Genomic DNA, 21737 nt, shown 5'->3' with positions numbered 1-21737 from the left:
CAATGCACAAGAACATCATACTCTCTTTTTTTCCAAACCAGCAGGGTTAACAGTATAGGCGTGTAGGTGGCACGATTCAACTAAAAGGCTTTTTCAATTTTTTTAGACCAGCAAAAATAACCAAAAGAAACAATAAATAAAAGGTGCTAAAGTTAGCATTAAGAATTCAATTGTAATATACTGGCAATCTGGGAATCCAAATCCTCAAGCTCTCCTGATACTGACAGGTCTCTGCAAACTATGAAGCAAATACATAAATAACTCAAAATATGACTCAGACTCTGAGAGGCTTTTTAAACTAAGACAACATGATCCAGGTTAACTTTTTTTTTTTTAAACACAGTGAATATATGAATTGTCTACACCTGAATAAAACATAATCAACAATTAAAAAATTTTAACAACGACAAAAAGGAAAAACTTTGAACAAAAGTGAACATAATTTGATTTCAGGGCACACAAAAGCCCCTTGCAGTAGCTTCCAGCAGTGGCCTTACTGTTGTGTCTCCTACAGATGCATAGAATGAAGTTCAACTCCACACTGAGGTGATGGCTAACAGGCAACATAATGGTCACATACAGCAAAATGCCACACCCTGGTCACAACAATATATCCCACTGCAGTTTCCATCCTGTGCAGCAACTGCACATAAAGATGTCATTCTGTCATATATTATTCAAAAGCTACTTTGTGGCCACAAACTGCTACTCAGCACTAACTTTTTTGCCCTGTAACCTTTGAATAATGGGAAAGCTTTGGGGTTTATAGTTTTACTCCTTGTATTTAAATTTTTAAATGACAAGGTCACTAAAATTCATGCACGCTGCAAAAAACTTCATGCAGTAGTTAAGGTAAACCATCCAAGCAGTTTTTATTCATTAATATTCATAAATACACACAGCAGCTTCATTAGAGATTTTTCATTTTTTTTCCTCTTCAGTTTGAATGTGGAGTATTAGGAGAGCCTTTTGCATGTCAAGGTACAGGACACAGAGATTTTTGCTCTGCACTGCAACCTACATTTACCTGCTAGAAGTAAAAATTAGTTAAGTGGAAATGATTATCATATATATCTTTTCTCTCTTTCTTTTGAATGTACACAATGTAACAAGAGTGACAGACCTGAAATTACAATCACCAAAACAAACCCAAGATAGTTGTTGTCCACTTTCATTGGCAAATACAGCACAGAGGACATTGTCTGCAAAGTGGGATGTCATCAAAGAGGAGGTGGAGGAGGCTCATTTCCTTTATTACTCTCTTTTAAATTTAGGTTTTCTAAAGCAACATCTAGAGGCATAATATCTACGCAGCCCATAGCACCAAAATCTGCAATCTCCCCCCGCTCATCCTCATCTGAGGAAGAACTTTCTTCCCGCATCAAAGTGGACAGTAGAAGCTCCTGAACAAACAGGCTGCAGTCTGCCCGTTCGCTTTCCATTGACTGACGCTCTGCTTCCGACATCTTCGGATCATTCAACCTGTACAGCAGCAAGGGAAGAGAAGACATGCAGTTGGTGAAAGCCCATTTCACCGATGACACTACTGACAGGCACCAAAGGGCACTCGAAAACCACTCCTGCAGGATAGTCCTGCCTGCCCTCTGACACCTCAGTACAACAGGCATGCGTTTAACAAACCACCCTTTCCCTGTTGCTACAGCAACAGTGGAGCGTAAAGTTAGAGGGAAGTAAAAAATATTTGTGAGGTTTCCTGATATTCAGATGACTTTCAAGGAGGGCTGTCGTGATTTCCAAGATGCTCGTTATGTGCCTGTTCTGTTTCTAGGTCAGCTTCTGAGTTCACATCTGCCTTAAAAATGCAAGTGTGAGGCCTAGGGATCCCCAAAGCATGATACAATGTTCTTTCCACCACTTCTCCTAGGTTATAGTGCATGCCCTGATAGGCAAGGAAATTGCTTGCTCCAACTCTGAAAATCACAATCTGTGACACCTGCAAGTACTTTCATTAAGTTTCTCAAATAATAATGAGTTTCTGATTGAAAGATGTCACATATTATTACTTTCCACTTAGATAAAAATCGTATTAACTCAAATCCAGGTTTCTTCATACAGGAGCTGTTAAAATGCCCACACTTTCATGATACCGTACAGAGAAACACAAGTTTGTTAGGGGGGAGGGGGCGGGGCAGGGTAGATGTGGAAAAGAGTTTTATTTCAGGTCAACAGCTGACCTTCTAAAACAACTGTAATGACACAGTGGGTGACTCCTCTTTAAAATAACCCTGGGATCCAAGTATAATTTCTAAACCAGGTAAGTATCCTGTTAATTAATGGCATCCTTTATTTTCTTTGTTACCCAGTCCCTAAATTAATTAACATATAAACTTCCATCCAACCTTCAGCTTTTACTAAAGATTAATCTCCTATTAAACAATACTACCTTCTGACCCCCTCCCTCTCCATTACAGCTCAAGTCTCTATGCTTTCATTACTGGAAATGCACTTGTTTTGTTGGAAGTAGTAGGGGAAACAAGCATAATTTAGTTAAGAAACATTCCCTTTGTTCCTCTTGAAGTTGAGATGCAGCAACTAAGGTTTACCCATTGCTTAGGAGCAGCCAGACCGCAGGGTTGAAAAGATGTCACAAATGCAAACAAAAGCACAGTACGTTGGCTACAGACTTGATGAAGGATCTGGAAGAAGTCCCCTGCCTGGAGTCATAAATAACTTTACTCAGCCAAAACTAAAAACCAGCCTCCTTTTCAACATTTGCAGAAATCCATACTCAAGTCCAATCCTTTAAACATATTCCTATGCGTGTCAAAAAAAGCACAGCACACTTGTGAGATTCCCTCTCCTTTTTGCAAACGCTAGACCGCCACAGGCTATTTCTGTAGCCAGCTCCTGGAGCTGGCTTTCCAAAAGCAGAGTAATTCTCTTTGGGCCAGCTATAAACTGCCACCCTTGGATATTAAATTACTGGTTTTACTTTCATGCTTGAAATGTGGATGGAGCAAGTTTTATGTATTACACATTCTGTGACCACTGTTGACAACTACCGTTAATATATTCTGCACGATTAATCAGCCTGCTAACTCTGGGATATATTTGATCAGACATCACTGTACTAAGGCATATGCCTAACTCCAAACACTTAAGTTTCAGTGAGTTCCATGTGTCTTATCAGGACTAAGGCAAACAGAATTGGTAAAAGGTAAATACACAGAACAAGTTACCTTGTAAGAAGGAACTGGGAATTCTGGATAGTTTGCTGACTGTTTTCTGTGTTAGATGTGTTGGTGGTTGTTGTAGATTGTGTCATAGCGGTGCTGACATTGATCGTGTTGGTGCGCCTAGTTGCATTGCGTGCAGTCTCCAGTTGTTGTCTTGCTGCCTGTGCATGTTGTCGTTCCAACTGCAGTTGCATCTGCAGCTGCTGTAACTGAGAAGCAGAAGGGCCAGAGGAGTTGAGCTGTCCTCCTGCAGAACGCCTCACGCCTGATAGCTGAGATAAAAGCTCTGCCAGAGAAGATGAACATTATACAACAGAATGAATACACCCTGAATTCCAGTGCATCAATTCCTATTTTCAGTCAATAAAATCAAAGAACAAACAATGCTGAAGAACCCATGAAGCTCTTGAAAAAAGTCCTAGCATTCAGTGTCTCAAAAGGTAAGCAAGATTAAGACTCATTTATGTAAATTTATTCCAAACAAGAAGTCAAAGTTTAATGCCTTCAAAATAACAGAAGAGCCAATCTACACATTATGCCTGGCAAATTATGTCCTCTCCCACAATTCTCTGAAATGTCAAGTCAAAACAGCAATTGACTGAGGAACTAGTTAGTTTTAGCTTCGGTTGATGGTTTTATTTTCCTTTCAACAAATGTTCCCTCAAAACACAGACTTAATCTTCCCAATATCCCAGAAGCAAGCCATGCTGCAGCAAAGAAAGAAATATCATACCATCACTTCAAACATTTAATAAAAAATATTTGGTTAAGAAAACATATTAAAAGTATTGCCTCACATCAAAACTGAAGTGGTCAACCTTTTTTGCTGTAAGAATTTTTATTTCTGCCAGAAGTACAGAGAAGGCCTAGCCATCAAAAAACCTCTCTCCTTAAGTCTTCCAATTCAGGGGGATGGAATAATTATAGCACATTTCACTCAGAAGTATTTTTGTGAAATAAATATTAGCAGTGAATCACTGCTCAGAGCATTACTGCAGAATCTCTTCTACACCGTGTGTATCAGATACTTCTTGTATCACCTGTTTGCTATAGCCGATGCAAGGGCAGAGGAAGTAGGGGATGACATTGCTCCTGCCCCTCACCTCTACATTACAAAGTTACTATATAGATCATGACAATTTTCCTTCCCTTGCATTAACAAAATATAATCCTTCTAAATAAGGCTTTCTTTGGAGGAATAAAGCAAAATGCAATAATCTTCCATGTCAGAAAGCCAGGACGGTCAAGTAATTTTTACCAGCACTGACAGCAATACTAAGATTAAATAACTTTTAATTCCATTGTAATTACTAGAATGTGCCACAGGGAGGAGGGGAAAAAAAAAAAAAGGTAAAAAATGTAACATGTTATAAACTTCATTCATTTTAAACATAAAAAATTCTGGCGGTCCTTCCTATTTATTACTTCAGTAACAGGGAAGACATCAAACATCCAGACAAGATCTAGATGTATTTATTCTCACTCTAAGTTAATGTGTAAGTTAAAGCTTAGAGTATAGCGAAACTGTATTTTGGAAGCAGATGTGAACTCAAGACAGTCTTGGTATATGAAGGACACCCAGCTCAGTGTGCAGCTGAACTCTAAATGCAAGAACAGAGCTTCCACCAAAAAAGGTTCAGAAGAATGCCATTTTATCTTGTATTTAATCTTGTTGAGTAGAAAGGCCTCGTGAGGCTGGAAACAAAGCTGAGCAGCCACTGCATGTTTAACTGAGCTGAACCAGCTGCTCTTCTAAGAGAAAGACAAGGTCTTGCACTGGAGGTTCATCAACATCCTCCCTCCTTGAACAAACTCTAGTCCTTTCCAGACTCTCCTGTGACCTCGCTCATTTTCTTCTCTTGATGGGATACTTCTTCCCAGGTAATTTAATGAGTTGAATCAGGCTACAGCAGGCCAGCAGGGCACTGTAGCCAGCAGAAGGCAGGCAAGGGGACCACAATTAAGGAAGGCAGTGGAGCCACAGCTCCCCTTTCAGGGGCAACACCTCATTAAGCTGGCTGGCTACCGTCCTCTGAAGAAGTCAGAACATCGTAGTAGGAAGCTCCAGTTTAAGCATTATGCCTTATTGGCATCTGAACGTGGATTATGGCAGAAGTTCTGAGGTTTCCCTGACACTTACAGTGGCATGGTCAAAGACCACCGCATAAAAACATCCATATTTCCCCTTAGGGAAAATTGTTATTTGTTTTCAGAGTTGTTATTTTCACATCAAAGCTAAGCATACACCAGACAAGTTATTCCTGGGAATCCTGAAGAGAGATCTTCATTATTTGCTGGTGTTGAAAATGAGACATCCTTCCCCGCCTCAAGAGTTCTTCCAAACTTGACCAACATACACTGCAAATACTTGCAACAGTACATTTATGTAAGAACTTACAAGTACACCTAAAAAAAAATATAAAATCCATGGTATTAGCCAGTTTGGCATTCAAAGATCTGACTGAATGCAAACTGAACATATTTTAAATACCCATTAATATTCAAATTCAGCTAATTTAATCTTCATTGAGACAGTTACTTTCCTTCATAAATACCTTTATCCACATGGCAAATTACAATGATATGTATTAAATTAGGTGATTGGACGATCACTTGTAAAAATATACAACACCTGTGCACAGATTAGGTTTGAGAATAAGCCTTACACTGTCTAGAACTAAAAGCACAAGATACAGGCAGCTGTTTCAGCTCCAGCATCGCCATGCACAGCCCCTGTAACAAACCAGCCAAGCACAAAGCTCACCTGCAAGTAGCCATCAATCACACTTGCACTGTGGAGCATATCTGTATGTGCAGCTCCATAACACGGGAAAGCAGGGCAACTGTTACCTCCTGCATTTTACTCTCTGTGTAAGGAGAACACTGGTTAAAGTTTGTGGTTACAGCTCTTACCAGCTATAGGATCCATGGCTTCTCTATTGCTTGGAGAATATGAACTCTGAGAAGATGAAAGCCCACCAGGGGAACTGGTAGTAAAGTGCATGTTTGATCTACGTGCACGGGGGCCTCCCAAACCCCGACCTGGGTGGAACATCCTACGTACATGCCGAACACCACTGGATTCATCGTAATCAAGAAGTTAAGGAAACAAAACCGTTTGCAATTGAGTATTAAGTGACAAGGACACTTGATGGGTGAAAAGCTCAGGTGCCCACTGTTTTCATTCATAAAATAATGACTCAACTTCTGAAGCAAAGCTAAGGTACACTGTAGCTATGGTGCAAATCAGACTTACTGATCTAAACTCAAGATACCAGTCCTGTGTGTAACCAAACTCCCTGTATTTCTCCAGCTTTTTATGATGTCTGAGAAACATCAGGATTAATTTCTTGGGGTTTTTAGATCAAAGTTTTCTACTTAGTAATCTGAAAACTCTGACAAATACATGTTCAGCCAAACTTATTAGAGACATAGGGATTTTACTCCCCCTCCCCAATTCTTATGTTAAGTATTGAAAATAATAAAAAAGTCTATTGCCATTCCTATCAAAAGCACATAATAATTACTGCATTCCTTTTGACTTTTGTTCTTCAGGCGTTTATCCAAGAAATTTCATCACTTCAATCCTTAAGAAATTGTAGGTTTCCGGAGTATTGAGCACTTTCATCACACCCCTTTGTTTCACCTTTCCTCTTTTAGCCAACAGAATTTCCAGTTATCACAATGGTGCCTTTCATATTTCCATTTTCCCCCACTTCTCCATATCAGATGCTCATATTTCAAGTCATAACTTTTATAAGTTTCTTCATATAAACTAAGAGACAATCAACAAATTATTTAAAGATAATTTGTGTCAGAAAGTTGTTAGCGAGATTGTTGTTAACATTCCCCCAAGACAGCCCAGATAAGGCTTCCTTTTATTTTAAAAATCACTAGTATAATTTACCAGTGCAAAATGAAATAGTGTAGGCTTGAATATTTTATTTTACTGTTACTAGACTTTTAGCTTAGATCCTCCTGTCTCCCATGTTCTTTATTTTTATAATAGTATGCTGAACACTCATATGGTATCCATTACTGTCTAAGAGTAGTGTCCAATGTACTTTTCATAAACAGTGTTACAGGGCAGAACCTCAGACTGTCATGAAGGTCCAGAACTTAAGACTGAAAGAAATTACTAGACTTCTCATGGCAAGAAAGAATTTCTGGCTATTACAAAAAGATTTTACAGAACATTTGCCTCCTTCAAACCTATTAGTTACACTACAGTGCAAAACGCTTAACATCTAGGGTGTAAGAGGAAAATCTCCTCTGGCACAGAACACTCTTTGCCTAACACAGAGTGCCTTGCACCTCCGAGCATGCTAAAACGGGATGATGCTGGAGATGAGATGCTGTATTAGATGGACTACTGCCCCCACGCAGTTTGGCAAGCTTTTTGTTACTAGGAAAGGTAGAAAAGGTCAGTATCTGGGGATTTTTAAGGAGACACGGGACTATGGGGTAACTCTCCTAACTGCAGCTTTTAAAGTGTTTTGAGATAAACATCATTCTTTAAATACTAGCTAAGCATGCACCCAAGTCTTACCAGCTAAGCTACACTAAGAAAAACCTTTGTAAACCTTAACTTGTGACAAACAGATAAGCTGAATAGCCACATGAAAACTATACGATTGATACTGAAAAGCTGTATTTAATAAAACTTTTCAAATATTTTCCTGCTGAAGTGAGAAACTGGGCTTTAAAGAGCTGTCCCCAGACTGTAGGAATAAAGGACACACCTTACAATGGCTGCACAAGATATCTAACAAGAAATGCATGCAGCCTTCTGGGACAACTTAAGGGAAAAAAAAAAATTAAAAAAATATCACAAAAACCAAAACAAACCACATATGGCTAATCAATACTTGGAAGATGAGGCCACTCCTCAGAACTCCAGCAGACCCAACAATGAAAGCTTACCTCAAACTGTAACAGAAATCTTCACTAGAAAAAGGGCAAGCGAAGAGCCTTCTCTCTCTCGATCTCCTTTTGAACATGAAGGTTGTTACAGAGCATGGAGAGTTAGTTGTTCTATACAGCTTTAACTTCACATGAAGATGTTTAGATCAGCAATATAATGGTATCAGAGAGCAGCTTTCTAACAGCTCCTTGTTAGACTAAGTTATTTTTTTCCTACCCTACCAGACTCTGGATGAAAAGGGGCATCTGCTTTTCCTTTTTTCCTACTTTAGACCTGCCTATTGCTAGGCATGATGTAGCGCTCAACATGGAACAGCCACTTCACAATACACTTCTTACCAGGTTTTGGAGACTTAATAGCACTGGTCACTGAAGCAATAGTCTACAAGCAGAAAATTCTACATTTTAATGCTGAATCATGGACAATGTATGCCCAAAATATATCCAAGAAAGATCCATTTTGGGATGACTGACACCAAAACTTTACTCTGCATTTGAAAAGATTGATTTTTCTAGCTCAAACATTCCCAAACTAAAAAGTCATCTGGTGGCATCTCTGATACTGGAGGGGAAGTAAAAGCTGCAGAAGCATGAATTCTAATCAAACATCTTGCTCATTTCAGTAGGAAATTAATTTCACTCTGTAACAGGGAAAATTTAAACTTCCTGACCTTCAGAGCAGTTAAGCCAATGCTGGAGGCCCACAGTTTCACCTTTGGTACATTGCTTCGTAGTTATCAGGGATGTAAATCTGGTTAGAAAAAACATATTAGGCAGATGCTATGAAAAACTCACAACTGGCAGAAAGAGCAGAACTAAATTGATACAAGAAAAATTGCTCGGTGACTGACTACACCAGTCATCAAGCAACATCTCAGAGCCCTCCAAAGGCCAGGAAAGATCCAATGGTCTGGAAGATGCTCTCCCCTCATCAATTTCATTGCACCTCCGCCTAAAAGGGAGGATGGTGTGACTCTGCCTTGGGGAACACCTGGCCATGGAGGACCTCCTTGGACACCTGGGACCAAGCTCACAGGGCCTGCCCCTCCCAACTGCTGAGAGCTCTGCTCCTGTCTACACGGAAAAGTGACACAGAGATAACTGCTTTTATCTGACTTTGTAGTGTTCTTTGCATTTCTAGCTACTCCTTCAGAACAAATAAACACCCAAACTCCTTTACACTGATCCAGTTATTGTGTAGCAATTCTCATGTGCATTTAGTCTGTCCTGACCCTAAATCATGGTAACACTAACAAACTTAAATGCACTCAAAAACAATCGTAACTGAAACGGAGCTACCTCCCTCAATGCTGTCTCCCTTCTGTTAGCATAACAAACTCCAGTTGCTAGGGCTTGGATTATTTTTTTTACTCCAGTTTTTTAAAAAAACCTTTAACCAAAAAAGCCACTATCAAAGTAATAATGTAGTCTGTTTGTCTAAATGAGACAAAGGAATACTTCAGAGGGACTACTTACTGTAGGTAGGCTACATAGCCTGCATGTCATTACATAAAAAGCCCAAACCAAAATGCATTTCATTAGTTAATCAGGGGGGAAGGGGGAGAATTTTAGAAAAAGTGTTAGAAAATATTCCTAGAACAAGGATAAAAATCCTGAATAGTTACAGCTCTTCAGCCATCAAGCATAGATAAATGAGCATAACCTGCTACTAAGGTAAGTGAAAACCAACATGCTCTTTCCCAGTAAATCTTTACATTTTCCAAGTTATATTACAAAATATCAGTAACACTATTACAAAATTATGTTATTAAAACATGGTGTTAAAACTAGTTAAGCAAGTTTAAAATAATTTCTCAAAAGCAGCTAAGCTCAAATCATCCTCAGATCATCATCTTCACATCACAAATAATTATAGTACAGGACTGAAGGTGGATATATAAAGCAGCATCAAGACTGATAAGACAGGATAAACCACAGTGCAAGCAGAAACAAGCCTTCATGTCAAAGTTCTTTAAATGTTTTTGTTGTTAGAGCAAAAAGCACTATCAAGTACACCTACAGTCTGTTCATAATCTCGTATCTATACTTTTTTGAAACTAGCAAATGAACATTTTTGACATACAGATCTTTAGCAACTTAAGTTCCAGGAAAACCAGAGATACGACCTCTTGACTGCAAAAATCAACACAAGTCACTATGGCTACTAGATGAAACCATCTAGCCTCTTTGCCTCAACTTGGAAAGGATATTAAATCTCTAGGAGCTCTGTGTTCCAGTGTAAGATGAGCTGCAAAGTCATCTGTGACATGATTTGGATCCCCTCCAGGTAATGCTGCACATATTGGACAAATCTGAAATGATAAAGCAAGAAAAAACCCCAGCTTTATAAATTTTACACAAAAAGAACTTGTATCATTGAGTCAATCATTAGACATTGATTCTTATGCTTTAAAAATCACATTCTAGGTATTCACACACACCTGGATAGCAACCTATTCAAAAAACTCAGAAAACATATTCAAATGCAGACATTAATTTAGACATCTTTTACTTCATGATTTTCAGAATGCTATGAAAATCAGAGCAAATTCAATTTGCAGTGTCTTCAAAATTAGTCTTTGTATGCCAATTCTGCCACAGACAGTACAGTCTGATTACTCAGGATTACTATTTGCCTGCTTGACACTTATCCCAGCAGAGGAATCGGAATGAAACCACACCTAAGTATTTGCTGAAGTATCAAACTGAGACTACCGATCCAGGTAATATGGAATTATGTATCTGGAAGACAAGCGTTGATCTCCATATCCCTACACAACAGTTTAGGAGAAGGCACGGATGTCTGTCTTTGGTTTGTTTGGGGCGTTGCGTTTTTTGGTTTTTGGAGGGAGGGGTTGGGTTTTTTGTGTTGTTTTTTTTTTAAAAAACAAAAACACACATTAAGTGAGTAGACAAACTGTGCCATTACAATTACCATGTTATGACTTGTTTTTTGAATGACTCCACAAACTGCTTGAAAAGCATCTTCCATTTTTCTTTATAGTAGTTTTGCAGACTGATTTTAAAGTATTACAGATGTCAGACAAAAAAAACCCCAGGCCATTCCATTAAATTCTTCCCTCAAATGTTAGGTGCTCAAATTAACAGCACTTTAACAGTTAAATGCAACTGCTGTCCATGAATTTGTATCTGTTCCTCACAGTCAAACAGGCTTGACTTTATGGAGCAACAACTATGGCTGCAACACAAAGTCCAGGTTCCCAATGCTCTTCATGCATATACTCAAGTTGTTGACAGAAGATTTCAAAAGACCGTGGGCATTAAGAATACCTATATAGCAGCGCACACATCTGTGTTACTCTTACGGAAGTGAGGATAAGGTCTTGAAATAAGTTCACTGTAAAATCTCAGCCGCTTTTGACAGCAGCTGCTACATCTTTAATGCGACTTTAATTTTAGTAGACAGCTCTACACAGAAAATGAGGCATTTTAAAACATTTTTGCTACTACGCCTTCTGCTTTATTTTCAGTGTTCAGCATTCCTCTTCACGGAATTCCTCTTCCCAGATTTTTCACTACTACACAAGCCATACGAGACGACACACTACAGAGCAAAGACATCTTATTACATCATAGTATAACAAATACTCAACTATGCCAACATATCATACAGCTAACCCTGTAAGGACATAGAAATGGATGTCTATTGGACAGATGGTTCTAAAGTCCATAAACTTATAAATAAGCTGCTTAATCTCCAAGAACATGTTTCATACCAACAGGAGGATAACACATTCAAAGCAGTCTTTTTTCATTTTAGCTACTCTGAGGAAGCAGAACTCCAACATGAGAAGAACAACGTACTTCTGAAAGTAGCAAAGCAGAAGTTCTTTTGCTAACAGGACAAAGGTGTTATGAACTGCACGTATTTTGCTGAAAAGAAGAGATACAGTCCTCAGAAAAAACACTGGCTAAGAAAAAGTTATGAGGAACAATGAGAAGGAGAGAATTTAAGTATCCTAACTGTAATTCTAAACATGGACTAAACTGCCAAGAACTCTCTGACTGGGAAGCTACTGAAGCATTACGCAGAAACAAAAATTTAATTAAGCATAAGCTCTTGCAAAATTACAACAAAGGCTGCAGCATCACTGATTAAGCATGACACAGCTAAAAAGCATTGAACAAATGGTGCAGACAAAAGGAAAATGTCAGAAGTTTCTCCCAAAGTTATGATTACTTGTATTAAAAATCATCATGTTACCCTGAATGGTCTGAAAGATGACTGCAAAGTCTTAAGGCAATCATACAGAATACCTGACAGTATTTCTGTAACCTCAACAAGAGACACTGTAATCTTCAAGAATGAAACAGGAACCATTCAACTGTCTCAGACTGTCTATTTCATTACTGCAAGGAAAGCTCTCAATTTTACCAGCAACATATCAACAACCTAGTCCTTCCAGTTCATGTACAAGATCACCAGTTACTGCCTTGCCAAATGTGAGAAAGTTGCTCACCAAAATCACGTGATTGATTCCTTATAGTGTGTAATCTTAACGACTTAATCACAAAACTTACTATTCCCATAGACACCAGCATAATTTTCAATTAAAGTATCCAGAATTAAAACAATCACTTTTTAGGAATTACCATCTAACTCTCCTCCTGCAGTTCCTCTCCAGGACCTCAACATGCTGGGGTGCCTCTCCAAAGAGCCTGTATACTAATGCACACAGCATGAGGAATAACCATCACGAGCTCAAGATCTGCATGCAGTCGCAGCCCTGTGGTCTTCTTGAGATCACAGAGACATGGTGGGATGGCTCCCATGACTGGAGTGTTGCAATGGAGGGATATGGGTTCTTTAGAAAGGAAAGGAAGGGGGCTCTTTAGAGGAGAAAGAGGGGCTTGCCCATTATGTGACAGAGCAGCTGGACTGCATGAAGCTCTGCCTGGGGATGGAAGAAGAGCTGATGGAGAGTTTATGGGTTGGGATTAAAGAGAGGACAGGCAAAGGTGACATTATAGTAGGTGTCTACTACTTGACCATGAAGAAAAAACAGATCACACCCTCCACAGACGCACGGAAGCTGCCTCACATTTGCAGGCCCTGGTCCTCATGGGTGACTTCAACCACCCCAACACCTCCTGTAGGGACAACACAGCATGATAGCAATCTGAGAGGCTTCTGGAGTGCACTGATAACTTCCTCCTCCAAGTGACAGAGGAACCAATGAGGAGACGTGCTCTGCTGGACTTCATACTCATCAACAAGGATAGGCTTATTCGAGATGTGAAGGTCAAAGGCAGCCTTGGCTGCAGTGACCTTGAGATGGTGGGAGTTCAGGATCCTGAGGGCACGGAGGAAGATGAAAAACAAACTCACAGCCCTAGACTTCAGAAGAGCAGAGTTTGGCCTCTTCAAATATCTGCTTGGAGTAATCCTGCGGGATAAGGCCCTGAGAGGTAGATGGGCCACAAGAAAGCTTGTTAATACTCAAGGATCATCCCCTCCAAGCTCAAGAGTGCTTCATCCCAATGAATATGAAGTCAGCCAAGGCCAGGAGGTCTACATGGATGAACAAGACGCTCCTGGTCAAATTCAAGCACAAAAAGGAAGCATACTGAGGTTACCATCCTAGGGTAACCTTGGAGGAATACAGAAACATTATCTGAGCATCCCAGGACAAAAGAAAGCAAAAGGCCAAATGGAACTGAATCCAGTGAGCAGTATCAAAGGCAACGAGAAGGGCTTCTAGAGGTAACATAGGCAACAAAAAGACAACTAAGGAAAATACAGGCCCATTGCTCAAGAGATGGAGGACCTGGTTACACAGGACACAAAGAAGCTGAAGTACGGAATGCCTCCTTTGCCTTGGTCTTTACTAGCAAGACTGGCCTTCAGGAACTCCAGGCCTCGGGAGACCAGGGAGAAAGTCTGGAGCAAGGAAGACATTCCCCTGGTGGAAGAGGATTAGGTTAGAGAATACTTAAGTGAACTGGACATACTTAAGTTCATGGGCTGTGACTGGATGCACCCACAAATGCTGAGGGAGCTGTCTGATGACATTGTGAGGTTGCTCTCAATAATCTTTGATCAATCACGGTGACTGTGAGAAGTGCCTGAGGACTGGAGTAAAGCAAACGTCACTCCTATCTTAAAGAAGCTTAAGAAGAAGGACCTACAGGCTGGTCAGCTCACCTCAGTCCCTGGGAAGGTGATGGAATAGATAATCCTGGATACCATTTCCAGGCACATTAAAGGCAAGAAAATAATCAAGAGTAGGCAGTATGGCTTCATGGAGTGGAAGTCATGCTTGGCCAACTTGATAAAGTTCTGTGATGAAGTGATTGGTCATAGGATCCTCATAGATTCATAGGACTCCCATAGGATCCTCATAGACAAGCTGGCTGGATGAGCAGACAGTGAGGTGGAGTGAAAATTGGCCTAATGAGGGTGGAGATCACTGGGTATTCTGCTGATATCCCAAAACTGGAAGGAGTGGCTGATATCCCAGAGAGCCATGTTGCTATTCAGAGGGACTGCAACAGGCTGGAGAAATGAGCAAACAGGAACCTCATTAAGTTCAACAGGGCAAATTGCAAAGTCCTGCACCTGGGAAGGAACAATCCCAGGCACCAGCACACACTGCAGGCCACTCAGCCAGAAAGCAGCTTTGTGGAAAAGGACCTCAGGGTCCTGGTGGACCATGAGCCAGCAATGTGTCCCTACAGCAAAGAAAGCTAACCATGTCCTGGGCTGCATTAGGAAGAGTGTTGCCAGCAGGTCAAGGTGGGTAATCCTTTGCCTCCGTCCAGCATGGGTGAGGCCACACCTGGAGTACTCTGCCCAGTTCTGGGCTCCATATACAAGATAGACATGCAGGTATCGGAGAGAGTCCAGCAAAGGGCTACAAAGATAATTATAGGACTGGAGCATCTCTCCTGAGGAAAGGCTGAGAAAGCTGGGACTGTTCAGCCTGGAGAAGAGCAGGCTCAGGGCCCGGATCTCATGAATGTACATAAATACCTGAAGGGAGGGTGAAGGGAGGATGAAGCCAGGCTCTTTTCAGTGGTGCCCAGTAACAGGACCAGAGGCAGCGGACAAATTCAAACAGAGAAGGTTCCTCATGAACATTAGGAAACATTTTTTCACTGTGAGGGTGACTGATCACTGGCACAGGTTGCCCAGAGAGGCTGGAGTCTCTGTCCTCAGAGACAGTAAAAAGCTGTCTGGATATGGTCCTGGGCAACCAGCTGTAGGTGGCCATGCTTGAGCAGGGGGTTGGATGAGACAACCTCCAGAGGTCCCTTCAACCTCAGTCAGTCTGTGATTCCTGCCCACAAGTACCTAACATTGCTGTACACATCAGTGTCAAATAGCTGAGAAAAATCATCACAAAGTAAACTTACCTGCACCACTCTGAACATAAAAATGGTAAAATTTAATGGACAAAAAATTCTTTGATTTATTCTTTGGAAAAAAGGTGGCAGAGGTGGCGGCTGCACAATAAAAGCGATTCCATCCCTGTAAACTTCCCTTAAAGATCTAAAAATAAATATCTAAAATAAAATACATCTTTGGAGAGACAGAGGTACTACAAGGATTACAAGCTCAGTATCAAAACAGAAATAATTGCTTGAAAGTCTAAGACCACAAACGTTTAGAATCCATATTATTTCCCCCTTTAGTAGTATTGTAGCCTTTCACTATCTACAGTAAGACTGCAGTTCCCTAGTAGTTTTACGTGCATGAACAGTAAACATGTGTCACAAAAGCAAGATTCAAACCTTAGCACAATCACATTCAAGGATTAAAATACCGTCTTTTATCACTGTTTGGGAGAAAGATATAACAATGTTGCAGGCTGACTCACAAAAAAAAATTTTTTTTTTTTTTTTTTTTAAACACACACAACTCTTTCCTCAGGAATCAGTGGAGTAGCAGGTGTCTAGAATCACACATTTAGGCTTTCTGTACTGAGTTCTGAAAGTCACAGCTGCAAACAAGAATGTGTCGAATTTTAAAAACTCGAATCAACATTCTGTGTCTGGAATGTATCACTGACATCAAGTGCTGAAACTCGGAATTACAATACTAAGCCACCAATTTATCCAAATTAACCCAAACATGGAACTTTCAATGGCTGATGACATGTTTGAAATTTGCAAAGGTAAAGAAAAACTCACGGAAAGGCTAAAAATTGCAGTGTGTGACTAAGTTAAATTATAATCCTACAGTGCAACTGATTGCAAAGTAAACCTTCATTTCATACGTTTTAAGAAAGATCAGATCACCTTTGAGTCTTGAAGAGGTGGACAAACCACCTCCCCTACCACTACTTTGCACAAGACCTATAATAGGCTTGGAGAGGAAAGGTTCCTTTCCTTCCACAGATTCCTTGGAAGTTAAGAAAACTAGATTAGAATAGAGAACCTATTTGTAAGTAATTTCTTCACAATGTATTAGTGATTAGTAATCCCCTTCAAGCATTCACATACTAGGAATCTATGGTACAACAGTTAACCACACAAGAGCACTCTGGATGTCATTCTGCCTACCTAGTTTCTCCTACTCTCAAAGACAATCAGGAGAGCACGAGCTAACACCTCAGATTGAAGCATTTCTGTTGACACTTGTTTAAGAAGTGCAGTTTTAACCATGTCAAATGTCCTAAATGGTGAGGGATGGGGGAAAAAAAAAAAACCTGCTTTAACAGCAACAGTTTCAAAAGAATGACAACTTCCACTGCATAAATATACCAGGTTCATTACAATAGCTATTTGAATAACATACCAAACTGTCTACGTATCTTTCTTTCTCTTACAGTTGCAAAAGAAAGGCACAGCTATGAGCTTCCACGACAATTACATACTGGTTGTGAAAAGAGACACAGCTACACAGAAAAACCATGAGAACATTCTAAATTTTACAGCACAATAAACTGCTAAACATGGCAGCCTTTACATCAGGACAAACGAACAGCAACCACAAAAGTAAGCAAGCTCATTATATTTTGATACCCATGAAACACAGAAGAATTTTGATGTCACCATCAAATGTAGGTATGTCTTCTTACAAAGCACCTAAATGAACTCATGCTTCAAGGAAAACAACACGAGGACACCAATTTTCCAGAAGACAGACTCTTCTTAATATATTTCCACCACAACGGAAAACTAGTTCTGAAGTTTCTTACCACTTCTGTTGATGTTTCTGCATGCTCAGAAGTGACATGTTCTTGAAGAGATGTTTCCATATAACCCATTTTCCCACAATAAGGACAAGTAAAAGACTGTGGCTGCTCTACGGAGAAAGCTTCTCCACCATAGTACAAATCTGGAACAGAAAATGTTTAAATAGAGGTTACTTCAAAGCACCAGCATCATTTATTTTGTTCATGTAAACCTGTGTTTATAAGTTTACTTCAATGTAATCACTGCCAAATTAATCTGGTATTTAATGGAAATGGCTATTTTAATCTTGTATAAAGGCCATAGGCTGATATTCAAGAAGTGTTCAATTACCAACAACAAAAAACAGACAGACTGCATTTCATTTTGATTAGCGAACATAACACAGTTTTCTAATATTCAGTGGGGCAAAGACTCCTATGATGATGATGATGTTGCCAAACCATCACTTTTCCACCACCCTTCTTATCCCATGTACAAGGTCACCTGGTATTTTTCAAGATGAGTTTTCAAAAGCTGAACTGTCAACAGTACCTCAAAAATCTACATTAAAATTTATAAGCCCTCAGTGATGGCGTATGTCAGTATTTATGCCATAGCTGAACCACTGTTTCACAATAAGTAGTTTTAGAAATGTCTCAAATATGTAACACAAAAGAATGATAGTGAAATAGGAACCTGATTATCTGTGACACAGTGGTTGCAACTTTTAGGTGTGTTGAATTTAAGCACTTTTGCATTACTGATGAAAAGCAGGCACTTTAAAGTTGCTAACGTAGGAGTTCCACAGACTTAACATGAAAATTTATCAAACCACGCAAGAATTCGCATACAAAAGTAACTTCTTCATCTACTATCTAAAAGGAAAAAAAAACCTTAAAATTACTAAAAACCTCTACCTAAAAACCTCACTAATTCATGAAGGTAAGTATTTTCAAGTAAGGCAGAAGTACCCACTCCAAGTTGCCAGCTGAGCAAAGGCCACAGGGCCATGACCAATCTGAAGAGAGTGGTAAATACATTAGCATGCAGGCAAAAGTATCTTTTCCTTAGATAGGTTGTTAGCTCAGTCCAGATGTCAAGAATTCCAGGACACATACTGTTCTATCACAGAGGGGAGCGGTTTAACAAGTACTGTCAAATCCTGTGTTTCCGGTCCTTGCTTTTAGAGAATATGAAACAAGCCATTTATTAATTAAAAAAATAAAAATCTGAGTTCTTTCCAGCATCCTGACTATCCTCCTACATGTTCTCCCATTCATACCTCCTTCCACATCTTTCCATTATACACAGCAAACATACATGCACATGGCAAATAAACATGCCTTCATCTGTAAAAAAAAAAAATTGAAAATGCACCTGTGAGAAGTTAAATCAGTCACTAGCAAATCAAAATATTTTTCCTTTGGAAGTTTATATCTCCCTTCTTTTCTCCTCCTCAACTTTAATCTCTCCATTTCTGACAATCAAAATCTGTCTCTTTTCTAATCTGAAATACAGGTCACCAGCTAAGTTTTCTTTTAAGCTATAACAAAAAAACGACTTGGTAATTAAATGGTATCATGAACCTTTGTGTCTAATTTTAGCATTTAAGTTACCGAATGGATATTTCTCCACCTATTTTTACATCAAAAAATCCTAAAAGTTAAGAACAGTCATGTTATTAACTACCAAAGGCTCGTTTGCTAAGGAAGACCCTATTAATTAGAGGTAGTATAGGGAAAAAATGAAAAGGCCACACCTCCACAGCTGCAGAATTGAGGCAACCTACACCTGTATTACTGTTTTCATTTACAGTTGGTATTACTGTTACGATGCAGCTGGGCCATGACCAAAGAATTATACCTTCTGGCCACAAACAAATCTTTCAGACAATGTTATTTTGTTCTTTCCTAATACGTTCCTACACAAAAGCAGGAACCCATAACTTTTCAAAGCAGCTAGGAAGACAAAGTTGCTTAATAAAAAACAAAACCAGACTAAATCACACCCCTCTAGGAGAAGATTCATTACGCACACCGCTTATCAATTAGAGGAAGATACAAAGCAGTAAAAGCATCAGAATACTGTCTGAAGAGGACTCAACAATAGTTCATGAAGATAGATTTCAAGCTCAACAGTGTTCAGACATAGCTTTTTTTGGGGAGAGAAAAAAAAAACCAACCAAAAAAAATTAACTCCTGCATTTAATGTAAAATTCAACAAAAAAAAAAAAGCAGTTTTGCTTTATTATCCATCTATAGCTACTGCAATAAAAGACTGCTTGTATTAACATTTATGTCTATCCAATACATTCTTAAACTTGTCAGGAGGTTAGTAATGAGACAGAAGTACAGTAGGATTCCTTAAGATACAAATCAATCTTTCAAAAGATGGATGAGGGAACAGAGCGCACTGTCAGCAAGTTTGCTGATGACACAAAACTGGGAGGAGTGGCTGACACACCAGAAGGCTGTGCTGCCATTCAGAGAGACCTGGACAGGCTGGAGAGCTGGGCAGGGAGAAATTTAATGAAATACAACAAGGGCAAGTGTAGAGGCATGCATCTCGGAAAGAAGAACCCCAGGTACCAGTATAGAGTGGGGACTGAGCTGTTTGAGAGGAGCGTAGGGGAAAGGGACCTGGGGGTCCTGGTGGACAGCAGGATGGCCATGAGCCAGCAATGTGCCCTTGTGGCCAAGAAGGCAAATGACCTCCCGGGGTGTATTAGAAGGGGTGTGGTCAGCAGGTCGAGAGAGGTTCTCCCCCTCTACTCTGCCCTGGTGAGATTGTATCTGGAATATTGTGCCCAGTTCTGGGCCCCTGAGTTCAAGAAGGACAGGGAACTGCTTGAGAGAGTCCAGCGCAGAGCCACAAAGATGATTAAGGGGGTGGAACATCTCCCTTATGATGAAAGGCTGAGGTAGCTGGGTCTCTTTAGCTTGGAGGAGACTGAGGGGTGACCTTGTTAATGTTTATAAATACATAAAGGGCAAGTGGTGGGAGGACGGAGCCGGGCTCTTCTTGGTGATGTCCAATGACAGGACAAGGGGCAATGGGTGCAAGATGGAGCATAGGAGGTTCTATCTTAACATGAGGAAAAACTTTTCCACTGTGAGGGTGACAGAGCACTGGAACAGGCTGCCCAGAGAGGTTGTGGAGTCTCCTTCTCTGGAGACATTCAAAATCCTCCTGGACGCATTCCTGTGTGATCTACTCTAGGTGGTCCTGCTCTGGCAGGGGGGTTGGACTAGATGATCTTCTGAGGTCCCTTCCAACCCCTAACATTCTGTGAAATAATTCAAGATTACATTTTACAATAGCTTGTCCTTGTTTTCTGTTAAGACGTATTTCTTTACGTGGGTACACAGCAGTCAATTTTAGTTTCACTTTTCTTTGTATGAGTAATGTAATTTCAATTTGATATATACATAAAAATGTTGGTATTATACAAGTTGTAGTTTATGTTTGTATTTTTTTCAACGTTTGAAGAACGTAAACGGTGACAACACACCACATTTTACAAAGTACGTATATTCCTGTACCACTGATCAAGCAGCCATACTATTCAAAACAGTACTGCCCTTAAAACTGCTGTTAGTTCTGTTTTGCTGCAATTTTCTGAATAAAAAACAACCTAAAACCTTCTTCAGTGTGAGAGATGCTGCTGGGGCTGACAATGATTACATGGCAGGTATTCAGTTATTCATCCAGCAGCAGCTGGGTGTTTTGTTTCCCCAGCAGACATCAGGGTCCCGAGCTGGCCAAGAGGCCTTAGCTGCCTTGACCAGCCTCACAACAGACCATCACACACACCCTCTGCCCATGGGCTACATCTAACGTCTGACCATCTGGCCATGAACTATGCTGTAGCTGCATTCAGCCCTTCTCCTGACTTAGATGGGTTTCCTGTAGGGAAGCCAGAGCTGATTTTTTAGACTTGCTTTGTCTGGGACGGTCAATGGACCTGCTCTACCAACCCTGTCCTGCACACCCTGTCAGTGACTGCACTGCCCCTGCCTGTGTTGCGGTCATCCTCAGCTTCAGGTTTGTTATTCCTTGTGGAGCAGCACTGGTCTTGCTGCTCTCCAACAATAAGAGCCACATGCTGAAGCCATGAACAAGCACAGGTGCTAATGACGATGAGAGAGGATTTGCTTTGCAGCCCATCTGCCAATACTGAGCAGTGCCAAAACAGCAGCTGCTGCTCAAAGGCAGGGTTAAGTAGCTCGGGAGCAGCTCTGCTGAAAAGGACTGGGGGATCCCAGTGGACAGCAAGTCAAACATGAGTCAGCAGTGTGCCCCTGCATCACTGAAGGCAAAGGATGACCTGGGCTAAATCACTAAGAGAACGGGAATCAAACCAAGGCATGTGATTATCTTATGTTACTTGACACTTGTTAGGCAACATCTTCAGTTTTGGTCTCTCCAATTCAAGACAGACACTGAAATAAAATAGAGAGGATCTAGGGGTTTTGT

The 21737-nt window shown here is 40.3% G+C and overlaps 1 protein-coding gene across 1 annotated transcript in view; it reads right to left on the bottom strand.

Moving 5' to 3' along the window:
• Positions 1–847: 847 nt before the first annotated feature.
• The window catches only part of KCMF1 (potassium channel modulatory factor 1), a 50557-nt gene continuing 29667 nt past the window's right edge, over positions 848–21737 (bottom strand). Inside the window, exons 3-7 of the mRNA XM_086479353.1 lie at positions 17285–17424; positions 10331–10432; positions 6111–6285; positions 3201–3483; positions 848–1482 (exon numbers count right to left, since the gene is read on the bottom strand). Of these exons, the coding sequence (XP_086335479.1) occupies positions 1221–1482; positions 3201–3483; positions 6111–6285; positions 10331–10432; positions 17285–17424 (962 nt within the window). The 3' untranslated portion in view covers positions 848–1220. The remainder of the gene's footprint in view (positions 1483–3200; positions 3484–6110; positions 6286–10330; positions 10433–17284; positions 17425–21737) is intronic.

The sequence above is a fragment of the Leptosomus discolor genome, chromosome Z, assembly GCF_034619465.1.
Source record: "Leptosomus discolor isolate bLepDis1 chromosome Z, bLepDis1.hap2, whole genome shotgun sequence".
NCBI lineage: Eukaryota > Metazoa > Chordata > Aves > Leptosomiformes > Leptosomidae > Leptosomus > Leptosomus discolor.
This window is presented reverse-complemented; position numbering and strand designations above follow the sequence as displayed.